General features: G+C 34.9%; 1 protein-coding gene across 1 annotated transcript in view; it reads left to right on the top strand.

Moving 5' to 3' along the window:
- The first annotated feature begins 3,430 nt into the window (after window positions 1-3,430).
- si:ch211-198m17.1 (flocculation protein FLO11) overlaps window positions 3,431-10,678 on the top strand; it is a 37,970-nt gene continuing 30,722 nt past the window's right edge. The window contains exon 1 of the mRNA XM_041266004.1: window positions 3,431-3,665. Coding sequence (XP_041121938.1) covers window positions 3,587-3,665 — 79 coding nt within the window. The 5' untranslated portion in view covers window positions 3,431-3,586. The remainder of the gene's footprint in view (window positions 3,666-10,678) is intronic.

Genomic DNA, 10,678 nt, shown 5'->3' with positions numbered 1-10,678 from the left:
GCCAGGTTTAATTAATTTCTGTTATATATAGAAAATGATTATTGTAACATAAACATCTATGTTCTGTTAACCAAAGGTTTTTCAGTTATATGTATCTGCTGGAATCAATTCAAAACAAAAACAGAAGCCTACAATCAAGTACTGCTTAAACCTGTCATAACTATAAGCTTTAACTGATGCAATACAGAGAAATTAAGTCATGTCTAATTCTGTCCGTAACACACTGAACATGATCAGCCAAAGATAAGATGCTATTTTAAATTATGTGTTACCATATAGCCTGCAGATTCATTGGATGCTTGTAATCATTTCAATGACCGAGACTACGGCTCCCTTTTGACCAGTCAATAAAAAGAGCTTGCATTTCACAAAATGTTCTCCTCTTTAAAGTTTACCATGACTTTTCCATCTTTCACTTCCTCTTCCTCCCCACTAGCCCCTCCTTCATTGTATGTGGTTCCTGACTGGAAAGGGCACTTTTTGTCTTTCCCACTATAGAAGTAAGGACCAAGGCTTTAAAATGTATTTCTCTACCTCTTTAGAGTACCAGCAGTATTACAACTGGCCATTCACAAACCCGTTTTTAGTACATGACCATCATATGTCATTTAAGCAGTGTGAATAGGGTATAACAGTTTATGCGGTCAGTTACCTAGCAGATTGCGTTGAACATTAATATAGATTTAGGACTGTGAAATTCTGTGTATTAAGGGGCTATCGATATGAGTACAAAGCTGATACCACCCACGTACAGACACTCGCAGTCGAAGAAGAAAATACTGTTAGGTTACTTAATGCACCCACTGTCAGCGAGATCCTAGACTATTCCAAACCACAACAGATCATTCTACTGGTTGGTAATGTCCTTTCTAGCAGGACCATGAATATCTGTGGTATTCAAATTCCCTGGCAACAGGTCAAAGCATGACTATGAAAGAAATGTTTGCTCTTTTAATCAACACACAATAGCAGTGTCATGGTGATTGCACTTGGACTCCACTTACTGTAACTTTGATCACAAAATTGCCTCCTCATTGTAGTGAAATGAGATCATTTATCTTATGCAGATTACCTGTCGTGAAATATTTAATGCAATAGCCCTTTTCCAGTAACACTGATCCTTCCTTGCACAAGTCCAGATCCATCTTATATTAACAGAACCACCTTCATTTCTCAATAAATTGTGATTTATAGTAGGCTTATGTGTGCCTCTTATTATAACAGAAATCATTTTGCACAGTTTGAACAGATGGAATCCCCTCATCCAACTTCACAAGATCGTTTATAATAACTGGAGACATCCAACACAATATTTTAACTTATAACATAATTTTTTGTTTGTTTTTTGTTTTTTGTTCCCAAAAAATAAAGTTGCATTTTTCCATCTGTTCTTGTGACACAATTTAAAGTCCCTGCTAAGCCAATTTACAATATATCATTAAAACAGTTAAGCTTCTATGCATTGGGTCTCTCATCTGGCGCATAGGATATGATGTTGGGTCGTTCATTTCCCTATTTCAGAACATTGCTAGTCTATACCTGCAGCTAACAAAATAATTTGTGACGGTATTTATCCGATTATGGATGAAAAAAGTCAAATAGAAAATAACTTATATGAACCGTTGAGGTTGGACTACCCCAGTTTAATTTTGTGAGGCAGAGATAGTGAATATTCCTATGAGGATAGAGGACAAGTCTGCAGCCAGCACAATCTGAGAAAAACGAACCAAGAAGGATCCAAATACTTGGCGCACTTGCAGTAAGTGCGCTTTGCAGAAAACTGACAAGGAATGTCTGTGTTGTCAGCAATACAAACTGCTTGCTGATGATTTAAAGATGTTAAATTTAAAATGCAAGGCTGAACCAGACACCTACTCATTCGCACTGGGAATGGTCTACATTGACACAATTATCAAGAGACAAGTGAAGGGACCTGCAACCAAGGGAGGATTATCAAATCGTTTTATTTTGTCAAAAATATAGGCTTACTTGCATAACAACTGTTTGTCAATGGTACAATACATTTTCCCCCTTCATACAGTGTAGGCTAATGGCCTATTGTATGTTTATTAGATACATCCACCACAGGCAGCTCCTGGGAAGGCATGTAAGACGTCCCTTACCTTCTAGTTGTGTGTGTATCTATATATATATATATATATATATATATAAATATATATATATATATATATATATATATATATATATATATGCACAGAAAATAATAGTAACACAAATATGCGAAAACAATCAAAAAACTGAAGCTGTGTGGCCCAACTTTGGCCTATCAGGGAAATCAACGACTTGACTTCACATCGCTGCCTGAAAGGCACTTGACCCAGAAAGTTGACAAAGAAATTGAAATCATCACTAAATGCCCAACTTATTGACCAAATCAGTGCAGCAAAAAGCATTTATTGGAAATGCGGAGCACTTAAGAGAGCTTTGTTATTTTTGGCTACCCTTTAAGATTTGTTAGACTATGTGTGTTCCTTTGATGTGCCAACTGAAATCTAGTATTGCTCAGTTTTTGCAATCTACAGCAGCATATGTGGTTTCTACTACATCACATGATGGAAAACAATCACAGTGTATTTCTTATTGAACAACCTAGATAGACAGAATCCCATTACTTACACAATATTGGAACAATATAATCACATTTTCTTGTCTGGGTGTACTTGAACTTGAATTTAATAACTTCAGATCTTGTGTTTGAGTCTATAGAGGTACAGCTAACAGTTATAACTTTCTTTATCATTGTGTTTCAAATTATGGTATTAAAATGCACATTATTGTGATAGGGTGCCAGATGCTGTTGTATCACTTACCATTTTCAGAAGCCTGTCATTATTTAAAAGGGCTAGTGAAAATTACATTACTGGAAAACTTTACATTTTCTGTTGTACTTGAGAAATATTGTTTTATCATTGGTAAAGGAAAAAATGGCATAGCTTTGAACTAAGATTGGGAGATCAATTGTACTATCCACGGGTGACCTCTTTACAGTATAATCGTAAATCTCGAAAAACTACTCACTTCTAAATCTTTTGTAGTCATTTTTGTATTACTTTAGTATAAATACATGTTAATTTGGATTCATATGTTGTTTTTTTTCTGACTTTATGTGAACGAAAAGACACACATTTGCCCGTTTTCCCATTGGAAATAGTGATATTTTGAAATATCACTGTCCTGGTCACAAAAGCAAAGTTTGCGGGGAATAATAGCCATTTTCTATACTTTTGAGGCATAAGCAATTAGGAAATAACACTTACTACCCAGGAACAAAAATTGTGTTACATAGTGACAGCATTACATCAGGAATGACTTCTGTTAAACAGGCTACAGAAGCGCCACTCCTCTCTTAAATAAAGCCCGCCCAGTGAGGTGGGGTCTTAACTTAAAACCGCTAAGACTGAGACAGCGTTCTGGCAGAACAAAAACACTGGAGCATTCGTTCACCTGGAGTGAAACTAGCTATACCGAACAGTAAGACAAGTTATAACTGCACGCCTGAACCAGCGGCGATCTGTTCAATTGAAATACTTGTTTTAAGAGTAAAGGACACTAATTTACCTTGGAAATGGTTGGGTTAAGGAACGTTTTCTACTTCTATTTGATGTCCCTCTATTTGTTAAGAGTAACTTATACACAAGATGAAGGTAAGATTAAGTTTTGTGCAATCTAATGTGTTGTTATGTTTTTGACAAAAGCTAAAAACATAGCGATCAGGTGAACAAAATCTGTTGAGAGTTTGTTATAATAATAATAATAATAATAATAATAATAATAATAATAATAATAAATAATAATAATAATAATAACAACATAATGGAGATCATCTGCAACTAACAAACAATTTTTTTTTTTTTTTTTTTTTTCTAGGTTTTATATCCAGAAATACTAAATATACTTTGCTTATATGAAACGAAATAATTTAACACCATCCCGTATGATTACAGTAAGGCCCCCAGAGCTAACTTATCCGAATATATATATATAATATATATATTATATATATATATCATATATATATATATATATAATATATATATATATATGGGAATAACAATATGGGAAATAACACTTACTACCCTATATATATAAATTTTCTTACTGTGGTAAGTAATAAATCATCCATCAAACCCAAGTACAGTTAGTTAAAGAACGCGAATATCTTGTTGGATTTTCTTGGATTTTTCTTAGCGCATGCTCAGTTAAACAAGATGTTATTCATAAGCGTCTATATTCCACAAATTGCAGTATACCATACAGTCGGTTGCGACCGTGGGAAGAACGTAACCCACAACGAAACTTCAGTTATGGGATACCTGCATTCCACACTTGATATAAAAAGGTAATCGATACGCATTCACTAAATGGCACATAAAGTCTGCAAAACCGCAGATCAAAGGACAAATTAACTAAACTGAGCATACCCAAAAGGTCAAAGTAAACCAACACAGCAAGTTTACTTAACTTTCTAAACGAGGACTTTCTCTTGCGGCATAGTATTTTGTGAGAAACTGTTAATTACAGGTGGTAAATCTGAGGGCTGTATTTGGCAATGGGAAAGAATCTGTAGTTAGGGTTACATTTGCTTTCATTTTTATCAATAAAACGCCATGTAATGACCCAAAGGGATTCTATAGTATTTCTTAAAAGTTCCAAAACCGTGGGCTGTAATCCAGCACGCTTTGTTTTTAAACTGACGGTACTAGATATTGCACGGAGCCAGTACCCCACTCCACTCACACAACGCTGATCCGAGAAGAATCTTAGTAAGGACAGAAATTAGCAGATGAATAAAACATCTCATACAGGAGAAAGCGGTGCTCAGAAAGCCTAGAATTTTATATTAGATGAAAAAAAAAGTATAATATAGCACTGTATGCAATCTGAAATATCTCTGGAGTATAGAACCCCCCTGGGGGCATCAAATCACCTGACAAAACAAAGAGAGACAAACACTCAAGCTGTGTTTATCTGAGTATTCAAATATTTATCTCAGCACTATTGGTATGAGGTCTTCATATACGAGTAATACTTATAGGGTTATGTGATCAAATTGGCTTTTTAAAACACCAGTCAAGTCTGCTTCAGTGTTTGAAAACTGGTTTAAAGCTTTTGACAGCATGGAAAATACCATAATGCCTTTAGTATTCACATTCAGTACTTGCTTTAATAGGGTGCTAATATATTTTCTGTAGTAAAATACTTTCATTAAAAGTCTTACAAATTACCGGGCATAAAATAAAGTTTTGGCGTTATACTGGAGTCAGACAAGTTTAAAAAAAAAGTCACTGTTAATTGTGGGATAAAGATATCAGTGTCTGACAAATGTTTTGTTGGTTGGTGTTTCACTAACTGTTGAAACATGCTGTATTGTACCACAATCAGTGTACTCTGTATTCAGGGCCATTATCAGAATACATACACAAGCTCCCCTCCCCCTTCCTTTGCCACTGCCTATCTTGGTGAACCAGATACTGTTGGCAGGTCCTGCAACTACTATCAGAATGAGGTAATAAAATAACATTAAAACTATTAAGAGTTCCACTGTTTTTTCCACAATGTGTAATGGAACCCACTACATAGCTGTTGTTTTACAATGGAAAACCTTCTTAAATTTGTAAAAAAAAAAAAAAAAAAAAAAAAAAAAAAAAAAACTAGTGTTAGAACACTACAGTACAGCTTTAAATGACAGCTTCTCTGTTTAGCAAGCAGTGGTCATTTATTCTATTGCATGTTTTATGAAGATGTTTTATGTTTATTCAAAGTTGTATTGTCGTTTTGTAAATGGTTGCTCACTGAATTTCACTGTAATGTAGAGCTAAGGTAGCAGCTTCTCTCTGTACAGTACAACAAGATTAATGTGGGGTTTAGGAACTCTAATCTCATTTTGTAATTGGGAGCTGCATGCTAGCGAAAAGCAGGTTTATTAGGATATTATGCAGCATGTCTGTTTTACAATCGATTTCAGCAGATGCCATCTGGTACCTGTAATTAAACCTAATTAAATCAGACTACAGTTCTGAAAATAATCATCCTCACTGGGTCTGTAGGAGCATATGATGCAAAGAGGAAACTAGTTCATCATAGTATAGAACCATTATGATATTATAAATAATAAACTAGATAAAAAAACAAAAAAAAACCAATGTATTGATGATGAGATATAGAGGATACATCATGAACATTCATGGAGTATTGTAGTTCTGAAATAAACTGTTTCTGTAACAATATATGGAAAATAAAGTGAACCAACATTTAACAACTTCCATTAGGTCAATCTCTGCATCTGTTTAGCAATATGGTGCGATTCACCTGTTGGATTTGAATAAATCCTAAATAGAACATTTATTTAACGCTATAGCTCTCAACACCTATAACATGTAATTACACAGTAAATGGTGCTGTGTAAACAGTAGTTGATTAAGCACAACTGAGATTATCTTGACATTGCAGCTAGCTTAATACAAAGCTGTAAACGTGTATTATGACACTGGGGGATATGATCCAGACTCCACAAACTCAATGGATTTATAAATGCATCTATAGTAAACAAGGAGATGTTTGCCAAAGCCTTAAGCTGGGTAGACACCTACACAAAACATTTCACAAGTAAGTTTGTAGAGACCACCTGTCCGCTGTTTGATTGCACATGGTGGACATGTTGTTAGAAACCAGAAGCTTCAGAATTCACCTAGTACAATCAGCGGGCTTGCTTATCAGCACAATTCACTCAAATTATTATTATTATTATTATTATTATTATTATTATTATTATTATTATTATTATTATTATTATTAACACAAGTTACAAAACTACTCAGCCATTTAAGTTTGTGGCTGTTAAAGGAACTCTTAGTATGGGTATGAAATATTATAGTTATCTGAACTAACTTATTTATCTAGTTGTTTAGATTCACTGTCACATCCTGGTGGCTTCTTAAAAATCCCATGGTCTCCGTTCAGTTCTCAAACATGTCTTCTCTCTAAGTACAGAAGGTACCCTTATCAAAGTTTACCGTAGTAAAAGCATAGCATAATGTAATAAAGCACAGTGAAAGCATGGTAATGCATACTGTAGATAGGTAACCATTGTAAAGCCGAGAGAGGTACAGTAAAGCATATAAAAAAGATGGTAAACTATGGTAAGCAATGCTGAATGCAAAGTATAAGCAAGGGCAAGGCATGGGAAAACTCCAAACTTACCGTGCATATTTAAACTTTTATAAGATCAGCGGATAGATTGGTTAGGGGGAAATGCCCCCAGATTGCTGTGTGTGTGTTTTTAGAAAGTTCTGGGTGGCTTGTTTCTTGGGAGCAGCTTATTGTAATTTATACTGCTATTGTGTTATTTCACCATATACACTCTACAGTATTTTAAATCTTACACAAACACTGTGAACACATAATAAAGGAACTTAGGAATAAATAGATGTGCAGTGCTACCTGTTCACTTTCTAGTGATTAAACATTGTGCCCCTTGCTCCCCCTGAACTTTCTTGTTTGGACTGATGCCAGGTCTTCTTTAAATACATTTTATGGCACACAGTGCAGGAAGTAAATTCATTTCTTATTGGTCTAATGTTTTCCTATTTTCATCATTCTTACCACACCATGTGTACCGTTTATTTACTCCACCACAGGGGTGTTCAATTTTTGAAAAAGACTTGTTGCACAAAGGAAAAATGCTAGAAAAATCTACTTGTCCTTCTTAAAAATCTGCTTGCCCCCTACCTATAGCGCAAAAAAAGTATAATATAACTTGCAGGAGTTTGCTTTTATTTAACACTGAACACAATCAATCAATTAGTGATTAACACGGGTGGATCTAGCCTTGTGGCTTGACGGGTTCACAAAAATTCCCAAAAAGTTCCCTACGTGACTGGAGACGAAACAAAGCCAAAGGTAAAACTGCGAAAGAAAAACAAGCTGGTAGAGAAGGACATTGTTTATGGCCCGATGTAGAAAACATTTTGTTTTAAATGGAGTACTTTGAAAGTTTTACGTTTTCATTATGCAAGATTTGTGTATTTGGCCCAATCGATGTTTCTAAATGTTGCTACCCAGTAGTGTGGAATACTGTGATGTAATATTTGAACACGTGGTTAGTTCATCCATAACTATGAAAGACGATATGTTGTAGTGCTAGGACAAATATCCAGATGTTCGTATTCGGTAGAAATGACTAAAATACCTTGCACTTATATACCGCCTCACCAGAAGTTGTGCAACAGTTTCAAAAATGGCAAATGAAAAATAGCTTTTTGATATGTGAGACTAGTATATAAAAAAACAAAACAAAACAAAACAAAAAAAAAAAAAAAAAAAAACAACCTCACAGCAGCTCTGAGCCTATTTAAAAGTTTTAGACAGCAAAAAATAAATAAACCAGATTATGCACGCGCACGCACAGTGATCTCTATAGAACACACGAACATATGCTGCTCATGGGACAGAAAAAAGGCAAGCATGTCATTCTGAAATGACTCACTTAAACAGTGCCCAACTAGCTGCAAATATTGTAATAATATTTTACATATTTTTGAAATATTATAATTTTTTAGTTGCAACTTTTTGTTATGTGGAATAATAAACGAGAACCAAAACATCATATTCTTTACTCCTGGGATATTCTTCTACTTTAACGTTAAGTGTAACATCTTGCTGTAAAATAAAGGCACACTCGGGGGCCACACACCCCCAGCACTGACTGCTATGCTGTCTCTCCCTGCATTCTGAGCAATAAGAATGGCTTTTATTAATTTTTGAAAAAATAACGAATATCCCGATATTTTAATTATGAGCGAATATCCGAATAGTCCTGTGTTCACCCCAGCACTAATATGTTGTAATACATTAAAGTTGACAAACAGTTTTAAGACACTGAGAAAGGCTTTTAGTCAAAACTTCTGTGAAAGGATTTTCCAAGATCTTTTATCATTACTACACAAACACAAGGTAAATATCTGAAAATGTTTTGGTGTCCCGTTTGTTCCCTAAAGCAGAATATGTACTGTATGGTTAACAGTATCTGTTTGTGATGTAAGTTACCTGCAGCCTGCTTCTTTGTACTCCTTGTAACTCAACAGATTTTGTTTTCAGGGGTTTCACAACAGAAGGGTTTGCTTGTGAAGCACAGCTGTACAAACATGAATGTGATTTTAGGAGGTTGGGGTTAGGGGTTAGGGGTTAGGCTGGAGTTGATTTAATATATATATGCATGGTCTAAGTTTTATTTTATTGATATTTTATAGACCATATTGAGAGTTTAACATTATTTCCTAAAAACAATTTTTTGTTTTTGTTCTGGTTGTTAGTTCCAGTTAATTTCATGTCACGTAATTGTATCTTGAGTGTCTTTGGCATGGTGTTAAAATGTATATTGTTTAACATGCATTAGAAAAGTAATGCCTGACAAAGAGATGTATCCAGCTAATAACTACCCATCCATTTAGCAATTCAGTTATTCCACTTGAGGGGAAAACTGCACATTTGTACTGTGGGCTTCCCTAACCAAGATTGTGTGCTGATGGCATGCTATTCCTTATAGCCAGTAAGCATTTCATTGTATTTAAACTGTACTTTTGAAATAGGATACAAAGACATAACAATAGCCCCATTTCAATATGATTTTACAAAACCACGCCCCTCAGCTCAAGAGTAATAGTTTCTCTCTCTTGTGTTGAATCAACAATCCAAGCAAATACCCTGACTCGTGACAAGTATTAACAAAGGAACAAGGTTTCTGACTGAAACTGGCTTCTCAGTGTTGTTTACTAGAAAACATTATCTGTTCTGCATTCAGGTTAAATTAACACAAAAACAATCCAATCTATGTAACTGATGGATTTGGCAACTTCTAATCAGGCAACAACAGTGCTTGATGTGTAACAAACTATTTCAGGAATGTTCTCTAATCCTTTTGTGCAACCAGGGTTGTTTCCATGGTAACACTGGAGCACTAGCTTAGAGTTGGGCAACACTAACTCTTTATTTAAAAGCTTCTTGTAATTGCCCCATTTCCTTGTGGTCATAGTATTCTCTTATTTGCTATTCCCTTGCGTTGTTAAACAAACTGTTTTACAAAATTAATCCAGCACATTGAATATTTAATTACACAGTCCAGGGAGCATAGCTGTTGTCAATGAATGGTTTCAATGAAATATGCATTAAATGTATTTAGTTTTATAATACTGTATTGTTCTCCTCTCATAGATTATAGCTGCTCTGAACTGATCACACTTACCACAGCATTACGAAGTCACACCTGAGTCTGTATGTTTGCTATTAGGAGATGTGCGTGGAGCTATAACTATGTATTTAACAACAAACTCCTGAACAAATTTCAATTATAGACTTACTTCAAGATAGTTCTGAAACCCAGGACTGGGTGCAGGACTATTGCGAGTTTGTGTTTACTCTACACACTGTGGATGCAGGTCAAGGGTATTTATTTTCATGATCCGGAAAGCTCTAATTTCATAGCAGGGAATGTATGTTACTGACATGACATGCATGTTATTCCATGTGTTTTTCTATCCAACCACATGAACATAATAAGTGCTGGGATGTTCAAATATTCATGGTTGGTTTTCTGTACATGATATTGTTTTGATACAGTATGGTTATGGTTCTGATTAACAAAATTAATGCTAAAATGCTT

Source organism: Polyodon spathula, chromosome 12, assembly GCF_017654505.1.
Source record: "Polyodon spathula isolate WHYD16114869_AA chromosome 12, ASM1765450v1, whole genome shotgun sequence".
Classification (NCBI taxonomy): Eukaryota; Metazoa; Chordata; class Actinopteri; order Acipenseriformes; family Polyodontidae; genus Polyodon; species Polyodon spathula.
The sequence above is the reverse complement of the archived record's forward strand: the minus strand, read 5'-3'. Positions and strand labels throughout refer to the sequence as shown.